Here is a 25,131-nt window from a genome sequence, read left to right as displayed (position 1 = left end):
GTTAAACCAACTAAAAATCACCAGTGTGCCAAACGTGTCCCTCTGCCTTCTTTTTGCTCTTATCAAAGGTGTGTGAATCTTTACTCTAGATGACTCATTTATTTACACCCAGTTCAATCAAGCTGCCTGCATGCATGACAGACCAAGGGTGCAAAGAAAGGATCTGCTGACAGGAAACACATTTCCTGAAAACAACACAATGTACTGGTTGTTACAAGACTATGTCTCTTTTTTAGCAGAAAAAAAAAAGAGCCACTGATGTTCAAAATCTGCAGATACAGACAAAATCTCATAAATTAAGTACATTATTATCAAGAAGTTAGTTTTTCATCAATTCAGTTCAAAAAGAGAAACGTATACATTACACAGATTAATGTAGACTCCAGATCAAACCTTAAGACTGGGGAGGAAATTATAACAATTTGAATTTTGCGCTTACAGATACTTACAGATACTTACAGATACTTACAGATACGGCCTGCAGTCCAATAACCATAATATGGAAACATCATCTAAGGTCACCTCTGCCCCTACACCAAAACCTCCAAGAAAAAGCCAGATTGGAGAGAAGAGGGTCAAAAGAAAGCTTTATTTTCTCACAAAAAATAATCTGGACCATCCTGATGACTTCCCATTGTGTTGTAGTCAAGACTCCCTAAATTAAGACCAAACTCAGACAATGTGAATACCAAACTGATGAGAGGCCATTGTCAAGAGCGTTGTTGTAATTGAACTGTAATGTTCCTGCAGGAGCTTATTTGGAAGCTAACTAGTTGCAGTGGTGCATGAGTGTTTTTTTTTTTCTTTTTCTTTTTTTTCGGGCGTATGCATATCCTCAGCTACACTTACTCCATAAATCTGACTAGTTGGTAACAAGCCAAATAGACAAACCAGACAGCTGTTAAATGTACATATGTCCAGCTAAACTAGTTCAGCTAACTAGCTTAGTATTTGTTGCAGGATTTTTTTAAGCACATTTATTCAAAGCATACTATAGTGTATTTGTTGTACAGAGAGAAAAAAATCCCTCTCGTCTTCTTATCCTCTACATGCTGGAGCACCAGTGAAAAAAAAAAAAAAAAAAAAAAAAAAAAGACAGGCGAGCGACAATTAAGGCCAAAACCTTAAGATCATGGAAGTTCAGGCATATATATATAAAATATTTATTTTTCCAACATCCTCTTTTTTTTATTTGTTCTTATGCAATATATCAGTGTTCAGAGAAAAATAATTGAAATACGTCACTCAACGTGTAATGAATTTATCTAATATATAAATTTCACTTTTTCTATTAAATTACTGAAATAAATCACTGTTTCAATGATATTCTGATTTACACACATGAGTGCAGCAGCTTGTGGACAGTCTAGCAAACGAGGTAGCTGGAATCATTTCAAACGTGAGCTCATTTCACTGAGGCACTGGAGTGGAGATGGCTAATTACAACTGAGATATGCTGCGCTTCCTCTCTCACAAGGAATTTACTTATTAGACTCAGTCGTGGAGAATAAACTCAACAAGTCTTCCTTCTGGTTTTACATGACCCCAGCCATACCAGCACCAGGAAAGCGAAGCTGAGTTTAAACACTTTTAAATTGATCTGGTAATATAAAGGCAATCATGTGATTTTGCTAACCCGCAGGCTCTTGTCCCAGGGTAAAACCCAGCTGCGGATGTTATTGCTTGTGAGTTTTAAGTGGTGGTGAATGTTCTTCAATTGCGTCTTTAAATCTGAAACCTGGGCATGGAACGTTTTTTACAGAAAGAGAGCTAAACGGTGTATTTAACACAGAAACTCTTAGTCCCTCTGGACATTTAGTAGCCCTGCTAAACGCAGCAGTCAACAGAATCAAAACCTCCTCTCTTTGTAATCATGTGCAGATGACCTCTTCTCTCAGCTCCCAGTGCATCCTGCAGATTCGTCCCTGATTCAAACAAAAAACCGAAGGTCTCTGTCTTCCTGCAAGTAGGTGTCACCATGGAAACAACCATTTTTCAGCGCGCTCAACAATAGCTGTTAAATGAAAGGAACTGTCTGATGGAATTAGTGTGTTTCGTCTCTCTTTTTCATGCAAAGTATGCACACTGTCAGCAAACTGCACAATGCAAATGCGTATATGATAACATAACCTACATTTGAAGATGGATTCTGTTTTCTTGTCCTGTGAAGTGTGAGTAACAAGAAGTTGGTGAGAGCTGACCGCTAAAAAAACAAACAAACAAACAAACAAACAAACAAACTTAAAAACAGATGGATCTGTTCATATGAAAGGAAATATTTGAAATTTTAAATCAGGTAACAAATGACACAAATGAGCAGACTTACAATAAAATATGAATTTAAACAGGAATGACTGTACAGTACGGCTCTAGAATAATAGGAAGCATGTAATTAAATCAGATTTTTATTTTTATTTTTTTGGCTTGAAAAAACTTGAAACCTGTATGACCTTCTTCCTGACTACACAGTCTGCAGTTCTGCCAAGTGTATAAAGTGGTTATGGACAGAAAACCTTGTGGTTACCGATGAAGAAGTGAAAGTCAGAATGAAAGCGACAGGGAGAAACATTATCTGAATGGAAAACTTCAAATAAACTCATGTGGCATAAACTTCTCACATTCTAAATTTTGCCTGACATCAATGCACAAGTAGACAGTATCCATCACTGTCTACAGTTTTTTGCTTTTATCTGTGGTGCAAGACGATTTAGCAAACTGTGATCTTGTTGATCTCCCATGTTTTATTGCACTGTATTTATTCTTTTAGCAAAAATAGCAGTGAGCACGACTTTACAATCTAGATATTTCTGCATAAATAGCGTAGACTAGATATTTTCCCACAGAGATGTTGTTTTTAGACGTGAGTGCACCATCTTGCACCATAAACAGGGTCACTCCATGGTGCTCCCCCATTGCCACCGTGGTCCATCATCCCATACCTCAGGACTCTGATGTTTGTTGTTTCATTCAAATTCTAATTTAATTCACAAATACTTTATTGATTTCTAAGGGAAATTAAATGTTCTCGTAACACATTTAATTGAAGATATGTTAGGGACTCAGATTTTTGTGTTTTTCATCTACACTTTAGACATTTGTTGTCTCAGCTGTTTTTAAAGTAAATCCTTATATCCAATATAGTTTGTAATTCAAGGTTGGTGGCACCAAAACATCCAACATCCAACAGCATAAATAAATCTTAATCTAGAGAAATATAAAGAAAACCGATTGCTCCTTTTGTAATATAAATGACTCAATGCAAAGGTCAAGAATTTATCCTTCAGACGGATTGCTGATCGATTGTGAGATTAATTGGTTTGTAATCTTAAAATAATTGAACATGACATGTTCTTGCTATGTCACGCACTTTTCTTTTTGTTATAAACAAGCCTGTGATTCGTTGCGTGCTCCTGCAGAGTATCGTCTAATTTTGGCATCATTCCTACACTGCATTAAGCTAACCACATGGGGCTCAGCTTCAGTTGTAAGTCCAACCTCCCTCCAGGGATTTTCACATGCGAGTAACTGGAGATGTCTCCAACACCGGGTCTGCTGAATCAATGGGCCTCCTGCTGCGCTCCACAGCGACAGAGAAATCTTCATTATTTGATCTTTAAAAGAAGTTCAGACAGCAGAAGCAGCTGTGTTTCAGTGAATTCAGAAAGAGTCAATAGCACATGCGTGTCTGGGAAGTGCTGGCATAGCCGTGGAGGACAAATCAAAGGCAGATAAATGTTTTGTTCTTGGGGAGGATATTTGTAAGATAGCACAGCTGAAAACATGTTTTGCAAGTTGTTCTCTGCAGCTATTGGCAGTGACAGCTTAATTGTTAACTTTTACCTATTTCTGGAAACAGTCTAAAGAATGTAACACTTTATTCAAACTTTAACACTGTGTGGTATCATTATATGTTTTTTAAAGCACTCTTTTTATGAAGAACTTTTTTATTTTAAATAAGCCACATTATGTCAAACTATCTCTGATTAATTTAAGCCTGGGCTTTGACTAGACCAGTCCAGAATTTGAATAAAATTTTTATTTCCTGAGGTGAACCTTGTATGATTTTAAGACTCTGAAATATGAAATAGTAGTCTTGAAAAGATAACCTCACAAAAAAAAAAAAAAAAAGACGGGGCAAATACTTCTTCATAGCACTGTACACACGCAAAAAAAAAAAAGAACAAGTGACAAAATAAAGCAAATAAAACCCAGGCTCTGTCCCTTTGATAGTTTAATGTACTTCAATAACAAAGGTAGCTGTGGTTTTCAGAATCCTGTCTGTTTCAGGTGAGTCCCTGCTCAAACACACCTGAATAAAAAGGGTGAACTCAGGACTGAGATTTTAACACCTTTTCAGGTGACACTGATGGACACGCTGTGGTCTGGTTGGTGTCACTAATGCACCTAAAGTTCATTTACCAGAAGATGGATAGGATGTATCGAATACCATAAGTTGCTTCTGCACTAAGAGGTTTTTTTTTTATTTTTTTTTATAGATTCTGTGTATTAGCTATAGCTTTAATGTCTTTTGAAAGTCACAATTTCTCATGAGACCCTGAACATTACATTATGTCACTCAGCCCTTACTGGATAAGTACAGCTGAAGGTTAAATCTTTTTTTCCAAATGATGAGCTCAACAGAATAAAACAATCAAGGTTGCCTATTTCTCGCTTCGGGTCAGAGTTAATTGGAAATTGAATTAATGGATTAAGAGAGCAAATTGCTCTTGGGAAGCACTCGTTTTATGGCAAGAAACACTAAAAGGAAATTGGTAACATTAATTTTCAAGAATTTATTATTCTGATGTAAATGAACTCAATATTAACATGTTACAGCATTAGTTGAGGATTGGCTTTTGTGCTTTGCTTTTGATTCAAACTTCTCACATCTTGAATGTTTTATTAAACATCTTGTAGAGTTGCGTTGCATATAAAAGCAGCAAAAAAGGTAAATCGAGTGTCTCTGCAAAACTAAACATACAGCAGATACATAAAGGGTTACTACCTGTACGGTGGCTCGCTAAGGGATGACGACAATACAATGGTTCAGAGATAACCTGCCATGGAGCGTGATTTTAACTGCTTACTGTAGCCACTTCACAACAAACCAAAAACTGATTCACTATTTATCTTTCAGCTCACAATCTTAAAGGGAAAAACTTACATAACGAGCCAAAGCTATAGTACATGCTGCAGATTTGTAAAGTTATACAGTTTCATAAGATGACACTTATAATCTACAAACATAAAAAGTAGCTGGTTGTTGGTTCCATATTATTTACAAATAGCCTGATTCAAAAAGTTCTATGAATTTTATGCAACTAAACAGGAATTTATCTTGTTTGCTTTTCTGTCTGGTGTTCAGAGATGACCTCTGTTAGGATTTGGTGCAATATAAATAGACACTCATCAGCACTGTTCGTCTTTTCGTTTGTGTCAGACGCATGTTTCGTAAAGCAGGTTCTGATTTGTTGTCAGTGGCTGGTGCACATTCAAACAGAGCTTTTATCGATATATTACATCAAGAAGTACACTTAAATAGAAAAATGAGACATTTACAGTGCATATTGATGTTCGTTCAGGTGGTGGAAATTGAAATTATGATCTATGAGCAGTTAGAGATGTTGGAATTAAAAAATAAGGCCAAGTTTGCTGCCAGACCCACCCTTAAACATACAGACACATCATGAGTCCCGCAATAAACTGGAGCACTTCTTGCAATTCTTTTATCTTGATTAAATATTGTCTGATTGCATTAGAACTAATTCAAAGTTCTAAAGAGAAAGAAACCTGGTGACAAATTAGCGCGAGGATAAAAAAGGAAAAAAAAAACAAGCTTGTCTGATCACTAATCATCGTCACGGTCTCGGCCTGCATGCATAAACATTATGATGAGAAAACTTTACCCCTCAGGTTTTGTGTTGCTAAAAAAAAAGCTGGATGGTCAATTCGCACAGCCAGGGAGACTGTCCAACCCACACAGAGCACGGAAATATAACCCACAATCTCTTGTATTTCAGTCTTTGTGTAAACATTTTGTTTAAAATAAATAAGTAACAACACATTAAGAAGGATTTCCTCTTCAGTTCTCAGCTAGAGACATGCATCTTCTTCCCCTCTTCCTGTGCCAGACTGGTGCTGCTCTCCAAGTTGGGTTGCAGGTACGGAGCAACCGGTTATTCTGTCGGGGTGGTGGCCACTGGGCTGAGGATAGGAGTCAGTAACTCCCTCATTGGGCTCATGGGTGAAATGGCCTTATGGCTGAAATACTCAACCACTTGACCAGGTACTTCTGCAAGAACGCACTTGGCCAAAGCTGCAGGAGAAGCCTGTAATGGAGAGTAGAGAACAGGTGGAGGTGTCAAAAGTGGTGAAGAATTGCTTAATCTATTTTCAAAGTATTTCAAGTAAAGCTCTGGGGTATGTGAGCAGTGGCTGGAAGCAGAGCTATTTCTCTGCTTCAAGCTAATTACAAAAGATAAGTCAGGGTTTGACATCGTCGAAACTGCTGTGGGGAGTACTCTAGAGTAAGCTTCTCATGCATTGATCCCGAAAGCTAAAATCACAATAAGTGTTTGCAGTCCAGTGCTTTGTTGGAGTTAAATATCTATATTTCTTTTATTATGCCAATATTATTCTGTAATAATTGGGTTAGAGTCTCTTGATTTTGTGTGCAAAGTAGGTTTCATTTTGCATGCATTTTTCAACATTGTGGAAGGTTGTTCATGTAAACAGCAAACTTAACTGTGAAAGAAAAATGACAAGTTGAAGCTCATAAACATTTCAAGCATCTGTCTTGAAATAAACCGGGCCAGTGCTAGCTTCATACTTACAAAACTTAATTTTGTAAGCATGAAGATAATACTTGTAGGACATGACACTATCCATATTCAAGTTTTGTAGCTGTGCTCTTCTAAATTTGGCTGACAGCTTCGTTGTATTTTGTGATAATGGGTTTGTGGAATTATGGCTTAAAAAAAACCTTTAGTTAAAAAAAAATGTATTCCCAAGTAGGAGAGTGCTAAAAAGTTACTGGCAGAGTATATAACAGCAACTGTTTCAACAACAGGACAGAAAATAGTACAATGGAGGTAGAAATATGGAGAGCGGTTGAGTGGCTTCACAGCAGCTGATAGTAATATGCATGCGTGAAGTAAAAGGATTTTAATTGAGAGAGCATGTCAGCAGATCAGATGCTGTTAGAGCATGCACGCTGTCACAGTCACGGCTTTTCTTTCTGCAGTTTAACTGTGAAGCATATTTTTCATGCATTAGGTAAGTGTGAGAAAAAAAGTTCACTGTGAAAAGGTACAGCTAAAACATTTTAGTAATTACATGCATGTCCTGAGAACGAAAATACTCTCAATTACAGCTAAGCCTAAAAGTATTTATACCTTGTAGATTTAAACATGTTTGTATTTGTCGAGTAATTTTTAAGTATTGGCAACAGGTTAAAAAAGTAATATTAACATTTTGGAGGGGCCAGTTAGATTCCCAGCTTGAATCCAATAAAGATTGCACCGGGAGGAGCTAATTATGACACTAATGACTAGGAAGCTTTCCAAAGTGAAATGCTTGGCACTCATTACCAAAGATGATCAAAATACAAGTGGAAGCATTCGTAGTTCACATCAGTGTATACATGCCAAAAAAATAAAAAAATCACACTGATTTTTGAGAAGGCTGTAAATGATTTTATACATGGCATTTTCTAAAATAAAAAAAAAAATCTAAATAAGAACTTTTTTTTCAAAATTCATACTCATTTTACATTATTTTGTTATTTTTTTTTAGAGATAATATAGATAAAGTTGTGTTAAATTGTCACAAACATACTTCTTAGTTTAAGAAAAACTTTTTACAAAAATGTAAATAAATCCGCTAGGAGTATGATTAATATTGAGCTTAACTGTACAATATAGTAACTTCAATTTCTTTGGTGACAGAAGATTTGTAAGTAGGACTATGCGAATTTAAAAAGCAGATGCTCAAATGGGGACATATAAATTTAACTATCCTACTGATGAGATTCATTTTAGCTTTTAGTGCCTGTGTCTCCATTCTTTAATTAAGACCGGGAAGTATGACAAGATAAAACTGCAGGATGCCTTACAAACAGATAATCTAAAGAACAAGAACAGTAGCTCAGTAGTTTAGTAAATATTGAGGGAGAAAAGGTATATTGGCAGGATTAAATTGTCTAGACAGTCACATGTAATTGCTCAATATCCAGGCTCCATTTCGCCCATATTTTCCCTTGGCAACAGCCTGGGTCAATCATTAGCAATCCTGCTGCACCTCAGAGTCGGGTGTGTTTCAGGTTACAGCAGCGAGCTCTTTCAGGTCTCTCTGTGTCTGTCTGGGCAGCTTTCCTTCTCCAACATAGCACAAACAGCTTGAATCTGCATCCCTTTTCCACATACATGTGCATCAATCAATTCATTACTATAAAGATGCTGCTTTTTTAGCACACCTTAGACTTATTAATGATTTTAGACATAAAATGAATTTAGTTTGTAAACTAAATGATCTTTTTTTTTGTGTCCTCCTATCTCTGCTATCCAACTGAACGAGATGGTGACACAAAGTAAAGAAATTAGCTTTAGAGCATTTTCTATAAACTCTTCCTGGAGAGATAACTTCATGGCCGTAAACATAAAGGATTCATCAGGTGTAATATTCTAATGAACACCAAGAACCAGCAATGGAGAAAAATCTTAAAAGCTAAAGTGTCTCCATGGCAGCTTATTTTAAAAAGATGAAGCAAACATCAAAATGTAGCAGAAAAACAAGGTAATATAAGGAAAAGCTGCAACATTATGTAAATTAGAAGGCTTCATAATATAAAGGCAAAAGGCTCACAAACAAATTTTCCACTTGCATTCTCTACCATGAGAATGCATAAACAATAATCTCCCATAAACAATCCTATAAACAATAATCTCAACAGTGCAAGTCATTTAAATTCAGGGCCAAAATTTCCAGGTTCCTGTTGTCACATTATATCAGTCATACACACAGGACTCTCAAGCCTTTGACAGGCGACATTATCACAATATTGTGTGAGTAATAGTAATAGTAAGAAGCATTTCCAGAGAGGGAAGCAAACATGATCATAGATGGATTTACACATACTTAGGTAAGTATTTGTTGTTGACGTGGAGAATACAGTATATTCAATAAATTTCTACCAGAACCCCAATTAAAAAAAAAAAATATTCCTTTAAGATTGTTTTTAATATATTATTTATAAACATACAAAGCTATGTTTTCCCACAGTAGTTTGAGTAAAATCTTTTTGTAATTCATTGAAGGCACACCCCACACACACACGCACACACACACACACACACACACACATACAGCTACTGTGTCATTTCCACACTGTGGAAATGAATCAGCTAAGAGTGAAGGAAGGAACTGATAGTCCCTCAGAGATCTGGAGGTCCTTGAGTTCAATTCCCAGATGTCTCAATCCACCACACTTATCTGTTCAAACAATTAAATGCGAACATAATGCACAAGACCTTGCAGGACTTCTAGATCCAGTAGGTGATGGCTAACCAACCAGATATTGGAGTTGCAGAAAAAGCAGAAAAGAGAGCAGCAGTGATAGGCAAAGTGATCCCAAAGAATAGCAAAATTAAGAAGAAGAATTAACATGAGAAAACTGAGAAATATAGAGGGGTAAAAGTGTAAAGGGAGAAGGTTTGGAGAGCCAAGGCTTCAGTGGAGTCACTTGTACTCTGTGGCCCCCAAACGGAGGAAGTGGCTGCAGCAGATCCTCCAAAACAACCTCGGTCAAGACCACTGAAACCCTAAGAACAGCTAAGATACTGCACACAACCATCAAGTTCATGTGGCAAAACTCCTTTGCTCAAAAGTTGTAATCCACAAAGCAGATTGCGTTTGTTTTGTTGTGAAGCTTGGCTTCCTGTTTACTCTTTTTAAGTTACAAAGTTTTGATGACATCACACGGAAAAAAAAAAAAAGTTCAGATGTGCAAAATCCTCTGTGGCTCAACAGTCAGATGTCGAACAGTTTGAAAGCAAACAAATAAAGACGAAAACAAACGACAGATGGAGAGACCCACTGACCGTTTTGAAGTCTCGGAAAGGGACGAATTGCACAATGTCCCTGAGGACAGGCTCGCCCTTCGGTGACCGCAGGACGCCATCGTCTCCGTCCAGGATCTGCATATCTGTGAAATCTGCATTGCCCACTCCGACAATGATGATGGAGAGAGGCTGGTAGGACGCTCGGACAATGGCTTCACGTGTGTCTGCCATGTCTGTGACCACGCCATCTGTGAGGATGAGCAGGATGTGGTATCTCTGCAAGAAATTGGGAGAAAATTATTTAATGTCAAAATTAGCCCCATTGATCTTACCACCATTTGTTCTTGAACAAGGACACCTCCCGGCATGTGAGGGAGGACTTTCAAGTTTTCTTGAGGGATTATGCGGACTTGACGCAGCCACAGCCAAACGTGGCCCTGAACTACAAAGCACTCCACTATTAAACAGTACATAAAAACATATTAACCAGAACAAATGGTTATAAGCTCTTTTCCTGAATAGTTCAAATTGAAATTTTCTGTCTCTCTGCTTTGGGTTCTTCAGAAAAATATACCCCAGATGAGTAAGCTATCTAGATAATGGAAAAATTGTGATTTATTTTTTCCCATCACAGCAACACGGTTATATTTAAAAAGTTGTATCAGACTCTGCTGCTTTAGCAAATAATCGATTTAACTGTAACAACATAGATTGAAGTCCAAACAGTTATGTATTTTTCTTTGGACATTAACCTTAAAGACATTGCCCTATATAATGTGATACTTAATCCTACCTTTTTATGTCAGGACTTACATTTTTTGGTTTATATTTTAGGACTTACTTTTGATCCACTTTGCTGCCTTACTTAAAAAAGAAACTTTGCTGATGCACATATCGCGGATCAAGTTTGTGTGAAATCAATTTCAAGCTGCAAATATTTTTTGTGTAGCATTACAAATTAAAACTAGAGTAAGACTTTGCTCTTTAGCATCCCAAATGAGTTTATCTGTTTTGAATAAAAGTTACGGAAGATGTAAAGAATAAATACCCAAACAACTCTGTTAAATAAACTACTAATCTAACACAGAAAAATCTGAATTGTAATATCATATTCATCATAAAATCTTTTGTTTTTTGCCATCTAGATGTGCTGCAACAACACTAGGGACCAGAAGCTGCTGATCTTTGAATCTCGGTGAGAGGAAAACCTGCTAAATCCGTGTATATCACAGAGCTACTCACTGAAGCATCTTTAATGTTGCCATCGCCTGCTGCCACCTTGGCTATCCTGTTGATGATTGGAGCAACATTGGTTGGCCCATATAATTGGATCTTAGGAAGGCAGTTCTGGTATGCCTCGACGACTCCCTGGATCCCTAATCAAACAGAGGAGGAACCAAAAGAAAAGAAACCTTTAACATATTAACTTACTCTTATACAGCATATGCTGTTCAGTTCACATAATTTCAGTGCCCTTTGACAGTATTTAAATACCTAGAATTTTGTCAGATTTTTCCATGTTTTTATAATTGACTTTAATGCAATTAGGAAGGATTTTATGTGTTAGACCAAGATAAGTAGTGGTGGTTGGGGAGAAGGTGAATGCTTTGCAGAAGTCCCTTTCAATGGAATGCAACAGTAAATATTTTGGGGCATGTATTTACCAGCTTCATTGATTTGAAGCCTAATAAATTTGTTTAGCATAATAATAATAAAAAAGATCAAACTCAGTGAAATTAGATGCAGCTGTTCTGTGGAAAATGAGGTCGTCACAGAAGAACTGAGATTAAAATACAAACAGGGGTATTCTCCATACCAATTAAATGTTTTTAAGGGCTATTTGTTGCACTGGGTCTTATCCAGGATTATCATAGTAAAAGTGAAATATGACTGTATGCCACTCTCCTCAGATTGCTACTTTTAAAAATATGTAAAACCCATATATTGTTTTCAGAATTATTTGCTAATTTACATCAATATGTCACATAAAATCCCAGTGAAATACTTGAAGGTTTAGGACTGCAATGTGACAAAACATGGAAAAGTTCAATGAACATGAATATTGCTGAGCTTAATGATTTTTGATTATAAAATGTTTGCTAAATCATACAAATCTGGAAAGAGGAGTAAAAAGCATCCTGTTCTCTGGGATCGGCATGTGGAGAACTCCTTACCTTCACATTCATCATCCTCTGGGTTGAAATTTATGGCAAAATCATGGGATACCTGCAAACAGAGAAAGGAAATGAACAATGATAAAACTGTGCAAAAATTAAACAAGAAAATTAAATGTACTGCATTTCCTATTTTAAAAGCTTTCTTATTGCAATAACATCATCATTCATTTATATAGGAATGGCTTGCTGGGAAAAAAAAAGTAAAGGTCAGTCTTTTACTGCATGGGCTTTGTTCAAATATCTTTCAACTTATATTAATTTAATTGATAACAAATTGAAAGAACAAATTTCATCCATACAAGTCAGAGCACAGGAAAAAGTCTCTTCTCTTATTTCAGTATTATTGATTTGGCATGAGTGTTCATTAGTATTAGTTAAGAGAAACACAAAGGATGTGAAACATGTTTGCGATTGGTGTCTTAAAAGGTTTAGGATGTGTAAACTGTTCTACCACTTTGTCAGATTTGAGCTTGGTTTATTGGATTTGATTGCAGCAAAGGAATCTTAGCATTTCTTTTTTCAATTATTTGGTCTATTCTTGTCATCCAAGCTTCATTTGGATTCTGTTCATCACTTAGTGTTTTAACTGGCAACCCCCCACTGTGTTGCTTTCCACTGACTAGAAACAGTCTTTTCTGGAAGCCCTGACTGTCTGCCAGACCACTGACAATTGGTTCCTGTCCAGCTGGCTCCTATTTAAAGGCTTTTAAAAAGGACTTTAGAAAATAAATAACTGTGAAGAAATTTAACATGAATGACAACTTGGCTTATGCGAAGGAAGCAGATTTAGTTTTAATCTGTCTTAACAGCATATTTTGCATCTGACCTTATTAGATGAAAGCAGGAAACACACCGACTAGCAGTGCAAGCACCTTTTGTCCTTGGTTCATATGGATATATTGTCCTCTTAATTAATCAAATAAAGATGATCAAGACTACACAAAACTCTCTCTTTTTGTGTAGTCTGTTTTTTTTTCTGGTCCCTTAAATACACCATACACAAAAAAAAAAAAAAACATTCAAAGAAAAGTACAGTCACATCACAGCACATTTTTAACTGCTTGTATTCCTACTTCATCCAGGGCACATAAAACACCTGCCGTGTTTGTGTTGCCATAGACACCGAATGATTTACATAAGTACATACACAACAGTTTGCAATCAGCAGATGGATCTAACAGCAGTCATAAAAATGTTAAAATCACTAATGTGCATTCAGTACTACCTACGGGTAATCAGTGTGACACATAAAGCAGTGAAATGCACCAGACAATCTACGTTATTTTTTTTATAAAACGCAGTCATAAGTGTTGGGTTGAGGTCTGCTCGGATCCTTGAAGGAAAAAAATAAAATAAACAGCCTTACTTGACAGGAACTTTACACAAAGGCTGCAAAAGTCACTTTTTCATAGTAGAAGATTCTGACAAAAACACTGTTAACTGTAGCACTTTTTAGAGGAGCACGGAAATACATAAAAGTATCTGCATCACAGTCAGAACATTGGTATTGCTGTTGGTGATGTTTTAAGACTACAATCAGTGAGGCCCATTAGAAAGGTTTCTCCATCAGTGAGAGATAAACTCTGGTTTACAGGTTTGAAAAAAGGAACGCAACTCCTCTTCTGCCACTGATATATATCCATAAAAAACATAATCTGCTGGTCCTAATGTTGTGGAACAGATTCTCCCCTCGGAGCTGTCTTCCAGCACATGTGGCTGCGGCACACGTGAACCATAATTACGAACGTCAGAGCCGCTTGAGCCCATATCCATCAAACTTGCACACCTAATGCAAGAGAGCTCCTAGCTTCTAAGTTCAGAGAGCATTTCATGATTAGTATAATGACTTAATTAACATTCAACGGCAACAGCAACCTTAATGTGTCAGCAGCACACGGTCTGACAAATTTGACGCCGAAAAGGCGAGGACTGTCATGGTAAATTCAGAAACCCGGTTTGCATTTGCTCTCCCGCAAATTCTGCACGATTGAAATGATAATTATTAGTGCAACACACCAGATTGCAATATTAGATTAAACATAGGCCAGTCTTGTTTGATATGTTATCTGAGGAGTGTTTCATCTGTAAGTGAATGTGTGTGTGTGTGTGTGTGTGTGTGTGTGTGTGTGTGTGTGTGTGTGTGCGTGCGTGCGTGCGTGTGTGTGTGTGCACTCATGCACAGTTTTTTCTCACAGTGTAGCTTTCTCCCTCAGGGTACTAACTGGAGTAGCAAACAGCTTTCAGTTCTTAAAGGGCAATTTTCTTAGACATACACTCTCACAGTTGTGAATTCTCATGTAAATTTTGCGTCAACAAGCTCCGACTTCAGTTCTTGACGAACAGGATATTTTCTCAGGACGGCTTGATATTTTAAGACAAGGGTCTCATGAATAAAACCACACTTGATAATTAGTTTTAAATGTGAAAGTTTGACAGAATGACAAGGTGTTTCGCAAAGTAGGTCATGGAAATCACCTTGGTGAACATTCAGTCTCAGGGTGAAGGAAATTACCAACATCTCAAAGTGAGTACCAAACAGTCTTACTTTATGCACCATTCATGTTGAGGGAGGTAGGGCTACAATAGATGGTTAAAAAAAAACCCAACTAATTTACGACCAGACTTACTCACCTCGTAATTTGGAGGAATTCTGGCACCAAAACCCAAAGCTGAAAACCGCTTGTCACTAAACACAAAAAGGAAAAATCTTTCATTAATTAGAATTACTTTGCAGTTTTGACAAAAATTAGTGAAAAAATATTGTGCCCATCTGTTCACATTTCCAAGGACACACCCCACGCTTGTTTGCATTTCATAACACGATAAAAGCCTGAATAACAGCTTGGAATCAGTCCCCCGGTCCCGGCAGCCAGCGTTTGCACCTGTTCAAAGAGCTTCTCTCGCTCTTTCATCTCTTCATATTTCCATTGTACCGTTTGCATGAGTTGATATAAATGCGAGAGACTGCTGTGCTGGAGGGAGCACCCCAGTCAAAGGCCAGGCAACACAATTTTGAATAAATAACAATACAAATTCAGTGTCTGGGCTGACTCCCTCGTTGCAAGATAGCAAATATATTTCCAGTCTACTAAATTGTGTGGCTTAAATTTGAAGATTAAAATATGTCCATTGTCTGTTTACTGCTTTCTGATAAAGTACCAGAATAAAATAACCACTTCCACATATACTGCACGTAGAGGGAGAATAACAAAGCAACTATTGACACAGTTCTCTCCCATCTGTTGACAGGGTGTATTTAAACTCTCTCAAAAGTCACCCACATGACAGTTTAATAACACACAGCACCATCCAAATATTACTCATCCTTGTTATTATGACACCATTTAAATTATAGAATTTAGCACATAAAAAAAATTCCCTTCTAAACAATTAAAGCAAATTGTTTTATATGTTTTTAAAATTATTTTCTAGCTTTCTTCTGCACACCTGTCTTACAATTTTGATTCCTCGTCTATTCCATTGTTTTGATGAGTGTTCATGAGTCAGGATAAAATTAGAGCACAGCATCATCCTAAAATGATGTTTTTACTACACCCTTTTAGTGTGTAGTAAAAATGAAATGTGTTGTACAATTTTAATTGTACTTGCACATAACATGTCATTTCTAAAGTAGCTTTTCAGCCCAAAGACTCTAAAAATATTAGTGTTACCATGAAACAAATATAAAATCATATTCTGAAGACAAAACAACAAATAACAGCAGCAATTGTTTTAAATCTAAAATCTGTTTGTGTTATTTTGCTTTTGATATTCCCCGTTTAAAAGTGTGAGTTATCTATGGAGCATGAATGCATTGAATGACCAAACTGAATGATGAGATGTCCTCGAGTTTACACCAGAGAGCTTATCATCTGTTCTAGATCTTGATTTTATTGGTTTTCTTTGCATGAAAGACTTTAAAAATGTAATGAAAAAGCAAATCATGTTTTGAAAACCTTTTCTTTCATTTCCCGAATATTGAATTTTACAGCTTCAAACCCAGTGAATACGATAAGTCAGTACTGGGTTTCTTTTCAGCCATCCTGTCAAAATTTGCTCTTTGTATCGCATTTTCTTAGTCTCAAACACTAAAACTCTCATTATAGAGCACCTTTGTTAATTAAATAACCCTGTCAGAAAACACACGACTTAGTCAATTTAGAGCCTCCAAATGTGAAGTCAACTTCGCAAAAAAAAAAAATTAATGATGTGTGAAATGGATACTGGTAGGAACAAAGGAGAACTATGAAATTATCTCAATGAAACTTTTTTGTAGGCATGTCTTATTGCTGTTCAGATGTTTGACCTGATGAAGATCCAGGTAGCATGTAAAATGCAGCGAAGGTCGAGTGTGCAGGTTTCTCTCTATCCATATCACAAGCTTTTGTCGTCCTTTATATTTGTGTGACAAAAAAAAAAAAATCCTTCATTCAGGAACAAAAGAGGAAAAAGAACTGAATTTATTTGTGATCCAGTCAAATTAGGACGTAAGATGGACGGATTGAACTTAACAAAGCAGAGCTGCATTTTCTTCAAAAACCCTCATATAAACTGAAATTCAGAAACAGTTGATTCAGAGAGGAGTAGGGTGGCAAGGAGGGGTGAGGAAGTTGTTCTGTAGGGCTACATAAAGTACTGGAAACTGCAAAATTAGTGCATGCAATGTTAACATTGCATCTATTGGCTATTCATGTCTTGTAAGCTAATAATATATTCAGCCTGCTGGATGGAGCTTCACAAACCCGTTATACTTGGTAGCACTCCAAATGCAAAAGGTCGCAGAAAGTTATGGAAGTGTTTTAATGACAGAGAAAATTGAGGAAAAGGTGGGTTCATTGCAAATGACATCATTGCAAAATGCAACAATAATGAAGAAAACCAGTTTACTTCTTAATAAGGTGCTGCCTTAATGGTCAGTATGGCTGAGGTAAAGATGATTAGATGAGAGAAGTACTTTGCAACTGAAACTTAGTGTGAAACACCAGACTCTATTTAAATGATCTAAAAGTTTTTACTTTGAAAATGTCAGCACATCCAGGTGTGCCCCTACATGCTGAGGATGAAAGGATTAGAGGATAAACACTGGAACTATTCAGATGTCTGTACAACACAGGACAGAAGGACAGAAAAACAAAAAGTCAGGCATGGCTGTGTGTCTAGATGATCTGGATTTATGATATGGTTTAGCTTGCTATGTGCAGCAGCAACTGTATTAGTATGATTATGGCAATGTCTTTGCAAATGGTCTCTCATTGGTTTGGTCTTGAACTTAGTCTCCTGGTCTTGTCTAGGTGTCAGATTAGGTGGTTTTGACTGCAACTCTAGATGGGAGAGTGGGAAAAGGTGGGCAGCATGGGTGACTGAGCGACAAGTAGACTTACCTGTTATTGCCATTCCATCCAAGTTTTGTTTTCCTCTCCCTCATCCCAAAGAAATGCCTATTAGCTCAACTGTCCACTCTATGAAATCTTTAGAAATGAGTGTTTGTGAATGTTTGTCTCTCTAGAGCAGAGGTGGCCAACTACCGTCCTCGAGAACTACTATCCTGCAACTTTTGCATTCCTGCTCCAACACGTCTGAATCAATGAATTCTCTTCATCAGCATGCCATTCAGCTCTGCAGTGCCTGGTAACATTCATTTGATTCAGGTGTGTTGGAGCATGGATGCATCTAGAAGTTGTAGGATAGTAGCTCTCAAGGACTGGATTTGGAGTTTGTCCATGGTGATACCCCACCTCTCACCTAATGACCATCAGGATCAATTCCCAGATCCCATGCATTTCTGCACAAACATAAGCAGCAATGGATAAATGCTGGATGATTTTAATTTACAACAAACCCAGAAAACTATGTTAAAATCCTTCAAATGACTGAAATAAAGCTAAATCTGACACTTTCAGATGAAGAACAGAGCTGTCCCATCTTGTTTTCCATCGCGTCTGTGACAGTTTGCCCACAGACAGCTTTTCTAATGGCCGCCTCTTTTATCTAGGCATTGACTTCATTTCATGCCCCTTTTGACAACATAACTCTCCACATTCTCCAGTTCAGAGAGAATGATAAATACCATCACACACTCTGAAGAATCATAGTTTGGGGCACAAACACTGGAGTAGATATTTTTAACTTAGTTAGAGCGGATGAAGTACCTGAATAAAATTTACCGTGTAAGCAGGTGATTAGTTTGTTTTTTTTGTTTGTTTTTCTTCTTGGTTGTGATTGCTGGTGGAGTAGCTAATATTGCTTTGAGGCAACTTTTCAGATATCACAAGCATTTGATTAGCTGCGATGGATGCTGGCTTGCATAAACACTGGCAGAGAGATGGCTTGCAGAGTGAGCAGTCTGATAACGTTCAAGAAAATTAACTTCAAACTCATCATTTTTGTTTAGTTTCAAACCATTGTATTTACTTTTTCTGCTGGTAGTTTTTTGTGTTGTATTAGCAACAAAACTAAAGAGACCAGATTTACTTTTATTGCTGCAATTTTTTTTCTGGCAGTTTTGATTATACATTATTTACAATGGCTGCAAGATGTAAGAGCACATCTCTGTGGTTTCTGGATAATTGGATCCCTTTTTTTTCTATCACTGCTTGTAATATGATGTGCTTTGACCTTGTGTTTGTCGCCGTTTTTCTCTGAAAGAAACATCTAGATGAGTAAAAAGGTTCTTCTCTTTCATTCAACCTTTCCACTGGCTCTGGCTAATGCAGTGTATTGTATCGAGACATAAATGCATTTCTCTAACATTGCTTCCCAGAAACACCCACAGACGTCTATCCATTTACAAATTTTTAAATGAAATTTCATCCATTTTCATCCAAATAAAACAGTTCCTCTAAAGAGAGGCTGAACTCTCACTGTTATTGACATTTCAAACAGACTGAATGAAGAAAAAAAATGCTTTTGGTTTTAGATCAACTGTCTCTTCAAGTGGAACTGTAGCTTTTTTATTAAATAATGGGAAGTGAAAGGGAAATTTTTCGTGCATAGGATTTCTCTGACCCATAATGTATGTTTGATGTTGCTAGTAAAGCAAATCTAGATGACTCATTAACTTGAGTATTTGACTTAAATGGACAAAATTACTAAATTACTTGAGAAGTATTGTTTGTAATATCAGGATTTCATAAAACTAAAAAGACCCAAACTGAGTTGTATCTTTTCTAAAACCAAAAACAACAACAACAACAACAACAACAACAACAACAACAAACAAATGTGCATGACTGCTAAGCAAATACCACATTAGCAAAGTCAGAAGATGTAAAGTACAAGCTCATAACAAATTTGTATTTTAAATTAGTAAAAAATGTGTGTTTTGCCTGCAAACGCCAATTCGTATACTTGCAACCTTAACAGAAATAACTGGTCAGACGGATGGCTAGAAAAGGTGAAAAACGTTATTGTGGACACAAAATTTCGCTATCATTCACCCAGTTTCTAGATTTGTCCTACTATTTGCACTATTGAAATAAGTGCGCTGACAGAATCACTGGGGCCAAAACAAAATGAGCTCAGAGAAAAGAAAGACGCTTATATTCTGGGGAGATGAGTGGGCTCTGCTCTTTACTCAGAGCCCACTTATTGATGTAAGTAAACAGTTTAGACATGAGGGACATGGCAGCAGTGTTAGTCAACAAGTCACAGATGGATGAATGGATGGAAGGATGAATGGACGGATGGATGCAAAAAGCTTTCATTGCTTCCTCTTAGTGCTCCGTTATATGGGAATGAGGGATGTACTGGGGTTTGCAGGGGGATGCTACATCCTCAGCACAAGGCAACAATGAAGACTATTCCCAAGTCATGTTCATTGTAAGTTTTACTGTCAAGTACATAGTGATCCTTCTCGTCTCATTTTGTCGGCACCAGAGAGGAACCACACGGAGATGGAGCTAGTGTAACAACCCTCTCAGAGAGGTAACCGAGTCTCTACCCACACAGACAAAAAACTAGTCACTCCAGCTCCATCATGCACTCCTCTGCAAGGACTCGAAAATCCCACATCACCTATGTTCACTAAAGGCTAAAAGGTTTCCACGCCTACTCTTTACACCACGGCAACAATTCCAACTTTAAAGGGAAGGGCCTCCTACACTTGCAGTCCCTATTAGCCCACAGGCATGTTTCCATGTATGTCGAGTTTGTGTGAACATCTGAAGGATAACGCTAGCAGGATCGGCTGCACGTTACCAGGCAGGTTCTCTGTCTCTCGGATGCTATAATTAGCGAGACAGTGCTCCCCTGGTATTCAATAGGAGGAGCTGCATAAATCAGTAGTCGGAGAATTAAGCCTCATCTGGATCGGACCGCTCTCCAAATCAGATCATTCTAGGTGTAATTGTTGTTAATTAACTACCAGCAGGTCTGTAAGTAGTCATTTTTCCAAACGTTGTTTAATGAAAAGCAAATATTAACCAATCAGCTGTCTCACCTCATTTTGAACACACACATGCAGACAGATCTGGCTTCATGCTGCACCTCTACGGTTTTTACATCAGATTTGACACCCTGCTGATGTTCCCTTGCCTCCCACTTCTGTCTGGAGTGCCTGCTATGCTGGTGTCAGCCCCTATCTTATCTGGAGAACGATGTAATGAGCCTATGCAGACTAAGAAGGAGAACCAGTCGCTGCAACTGCTGCTGAAAGCTACGACTGTGAGAGAAGGCGTGCGCACAGTCAGGCTGTCAGCTCGCACATCATCTAAATCTTTCTAAAACAAGAAGAATAATGGACATAAATAAAACAAACAAAAAAGAATACCATCAAACAGAGCCCCTGGAAGTTGTTACTTGTTGTAAAGTTCAACACGTTTGTTTGCTTCTACCACATTAAATTCCTTGATTATTCATTTTAATCCAAGGTTTTTCAATTGGTATGTTTAACAAAACTGTTAGTGGGCCGCACAGTGGCGCAGTTGGTAGAGCTGTTGCCTTGCAGCAAGAAGGTTCTGGGCTCGATTCCTGGCCCTGGTCTCTCTGCATGGAGTTTGCATGTTCTCCCTGTGCATGTGTGGGTTTTCTCCAGGTACTCTGGTTTCCTCCCAAAGTCCAAAAACATGTCTGTCAGGTTAATTGGCCTCTCCAAATTGCCCCTAGGAGTGAGTGTGTGTGTGCATGATTGTTTGTCCTGTGATGCCCTGTGACAGACTGGCGACCTGTCCAGGGTGAACCCTGCCTCTCACCCAGAATGTTAGCTGGAGATGGGCACCGGCAACCCTCCCAACCCCACTAAGGGACAAAGGTGTTTGCTTTTCAGATATGTTTTTCCCTTTCCACCTCTTGTCAAAGCACAAACAATCTGTCAGTCTCACAAACACCAACCGGTTTTTAATCTGCATCTGATTTGTGGCTTGCACCATAACACATCATGTAAAATTATGTACTTAGTCGGTATGTAACAAATAACAGAAGTCATATCAGAACACTATTTGGCCGCACTGTAAAAGGAAAATAACAGCAGCTGCGTATCCGCCCGTTGATTTTCTGGTTGCAGACATAAAAAAAAAACCTGTAACCACATGTATATTCATTTGCACCTTCAGAAAAAATATCTTAACCTTTACTTTACCTTGTTTTGTGAAAATAAAATGTAATAATGGAGAAATATGCACAAATTACGCTCTGGGAGCTGATAAGTAAAAAATGTCTTTTTTCTTTCTCTGGACAGATGGAAAGTTGATAAATTAATGGAAATTTTAGAAGAGGATAAAAAGATGAAATACCACAAAAAACATCACCTCGAAAACCAAGTCAAAGTTTTTGTTGACCTCAATTGCAGTCAAAAATAATATTATGCATATCTTGTGCAATGAAGGCCAAAGATTATTTTCTATAGTCTTCCACAATGCAGCTTTTTTTTTATCCATTACCTAACAGGAAGTTTAACTCTGTGACATATTTGAGCTGCAATTCAAATATTTCTGAGAACTACTGAAAGTATGTCAGCACATCCAAAAAATGAAATAAATGAGCTGGTGAGTAACACTTAGCTGGGGAAGCTGAATCACAAACTAGTGAGTGGGGGAAGTTGACAATTTTCATTACTGTCCGTTTTACTGAGGTTTACAAGTAGTTGCACATTTTACTGTGAGTCCCACTAAAATAGCTTTCAATTCAAAAACTTGTTCCAGAGAGCCTTTTGCAAGAAGTTGAAGATTGACAAACCTGTCATAGTCTTGACAGATCTCGCCCACGGCTATCAGGGCCTTTAAGTACTCATTGGGTTGGTACGGGTTAATGTAGTGCAATGAGCAGCTGTTCCTGGGGTCTCCATTGGATGCCGTGAAGTCAATTGCGACCTGACGGGAGGAAATGACAAAGTAGGTGTGTAACAAATGTGACAGAATAAGGCGTTCCTCTAAAATGCCCACATAAAACCACAGGTCTAGTCAAAATATCGTATTCACACATATTTGGACTTCCCAAATATGAGAAGCATTCTAAGTTATTCTACCAATTTCACTGTTAATTCCGGTCAATGTCAAAATACTGATTTTGAAAATTTGAAAAGTCAAAAAAAAAAAAAAAAAAAACTCACGAGGCAGTTATATTAAATCCATTGACAGATTGTTGATATATGGGGAAAAATGTGGAATTAATTATTTTATTTGGCCTTTTGATGTAGTGTACGGCTTGTGTTCCTCTGAGTACTCCTTTGATTGGTTAATTGGAACCTCATGACCTGAAAACACAGGCGTTACCTGAGCCACCTGTTAACTTCATAAACCAGAAAACACAAGAGAACTAAGGTAGAACAGCTGTGTTGAACCAAAATGAGGCTTTTTTTTTGGTTCTGGAGGTTCTGGTGCATAACAGACAGATTAATGTTGGTTCCACACTTTGGTTCCATCTACTTTTTCAAGATAATCTCATTAGATTCTGGTAATTCATAGAATCCAGTAATTAGATTAATGACCATTCACCCCCACTCATAAAACCATTCATTGTTGCTTGTTAGCGTTTATCTTTTTGCATGTGTATTTGTTTCGCTCTGTTTAACACTAGAAAATTGTTTGATTGTGATTGTATTGATTTATCTTTAATTGAACTGTAATTAATTATGATTATGAATAAACTGAAAAATTTACAGGAGTCTACTTGTGCTTTTTTTGCAGGTAGATTGCTCAATGGAAAGCTCACAAATTAATCATTGATAAAAATTAGACAGCTACACTAATTGATTTACAAACATTGATATAGGCGTTGTTTGACAGAACCTATTATCGGTACACTTGGCAGACCTTTATGTTGTTTGCGAGAAAATATTTTAGCAGTAAGGAAAGCCAGAATAATCTTGAATTTATTGGAACAAATTATGATCGAAGGTAAATACTTCAATATTTTACTCCTACATAGGCTGAAGAAAAGCTACAGCTCCCATACATTGTGCATGCAAATAGCTGCTTTCACCACATCCAGCAACAACAGGAGAAGAAGCTTTACAGAGGGCAAAGGTCACGAAACTGAAAAAAGTTTCTGCATCGCCTTGAGGCTGCTAACAACAAAAGTAGCACTACACATAAATAAAGAAAATTCTGTTAGGAGTCAGAACAAAGCATGCTGTGTTTTCCTAATGCAGAAAATGTGTGGATATTGTTAAATCTAGATAACTTTGCAGAATTATGCCACTCGAAATGCGAAAATTGCATCTTGTAAATACAGATTGCACAGCTCACTGTGAAATGAATCTGGCATCCTCCCATGATGTAATCCAAGAAGGAGTAGACTCTGTGAAGCTGAAAGGAAACCAAAAACACAAATGAACATTTCCATCATGTCAATCCTCAGGACAGATTTCATTAAAGGTTTATGATCTGCAACAGAATGATCACCTACGCTAACAGGATGTACGCTTCAATAAAGCAGAATTGAAGAATTGGACTGACTGTAATGTGGGAAAGCAGATAACACTGCTTGTAAAAACAGTGAATCCAAATGTCTGAAGAAATCTGCTTTTAAATTACTTTTTTGTTTATAAAACATGTTTTATGGTGCAGATTACAGTTAGACGGCAACAGTCTGAGACCGAGACTGAAACATCCTCGCTTCTTCTGAACTGTGTTGATATGATATGTTTCTGCAGCTGATGCCTACCTTCAAGTCACTGAGAATGACAACTCCTGAATTTTTATAGTTTCTCTTCTTCTGTTTGTACTTAGGATTCACGCAATCCCACGAAACCTTCAACAAACCAAGTGAAAGACAAAAAATATATATATTAAAAAATAAAAACAAACAGAGTGATGCACTCTAATGACATAAAGGCACCGTAACATTTGGTTCATGTCAGATAGATTTCAGCAGCGTGAAGTGAGAGGCTTGTTGGAAATGTTACACAGCCGACTCTCCTCTCTTCTACTTCCCTCTGCTTCGTTCTGCCTCTAAATTCACTGACCTTATTTCCACTGGAAATTTTCTGCATTTCCCTGAATGTGGCATAGAACTCGCCGATGAAATCATGCTTTCCTCTGGAGTCGTAATCCCACACTAGGCACTATGACACACACAAAAAACACTGCTTACTCCCTCAGCTTGGCTCTGAAAAATACAGTAATTACACAGCGCATCGCCTGACCAAAGAAAGAAAGCCAGAACTGAGGCAGTGAATAGCTTTGCATTCGTTAAACAGCACACATCTAGCACATAGAGCTATGTGGAAAACATTTTAATTTAAAATTTTTAAATTGATTTTGCTTAGCGATGCGTTAAAAACCTGCCGCGTCCTTATTTGACTGTATATTCCTAAATAACAGCACTTTCTTATGTGCTCGGACATATGTTTCGACGACTTGATTGGGCATAATGTTTCGGAATCTCACACTGGATTCAGGCAACATTTTATTTAAACTTTAAAGATAAAAGCGTTTTGAGTTCACGTGTGTTTTTGTTGA

The 25,131-nt window shown here is 37.4% G+C and overlaps 1 protein-coding gene across 1 annotated transcript in view; it reads right to left on the bottom strand.

Annotated features, from left to right (window-relative positions):
- Positions 1-3,367: 3,367 nt before the first annotated feature.
- Positions 3,368-25,131, bottom strand: part of cpne7 (copine VII) — a 41,488-nt gene continuing 19,724 nt past the window's right edge. Inside the window, exons 9-17 of the mRNA XM_015033280.1 lie at positions 24,636-24,734; positions 24,335-24,421; positions 23,917-23,976; positions 22,406-22,539; positions 14,867-14,921; positions 12,233-12,284; positions 11,301-11,434; positions 10,098-10,334; positions 3,368-6,329 (exon numbers count right to left, since the gene is read on the bottom strand). Coding sequence (XP_014888766.1) covers positions 6,177-6,329; positions 10,098-10,334; positions 11,301-11,434; positions 12,233-12,284; positions 14,867-14,921; positions 22,406-22,539; positions 23,917-23,976; positions 24,335-24,421; positions 24,636-24,734 — 1,011 coding nt within the window. The 3' untranslated portion in view covers positions 3,368-6,176. The remainder of the gene's footprint in view (positions 6,330-10,097; positions 10,335-11,300; positions 11,435-12,232; positions 12,285-14,866; positions 14,922-22,405; positions 22,540-23,916; positions 23,977-24,334; positions 24,422-24,635; positions 24,735-25,131) is intronic.

Source organism: Poecilia latipinna, unplaced genomic scaffold (genome assembly GCF_001443285.1).
Source record: "Poecilia latipinna isolate Pla-1442-1.1 unplaced genomic scaffold, P_latipinna-1.0 Scaffold262, whole genome shotgun sequence".
NCBI classification, from domain to species: Eukaryota; Metazoa; Chordata; class Actinopteri; order Cyprinodontiformes; family Poeciliidae; genus Poecilia; species Poecilia latipinna.
Note: the sequence above shows the minus strand (reverse complement) of the source record. Positions and strands in the feature narration are given on the sequence as shown.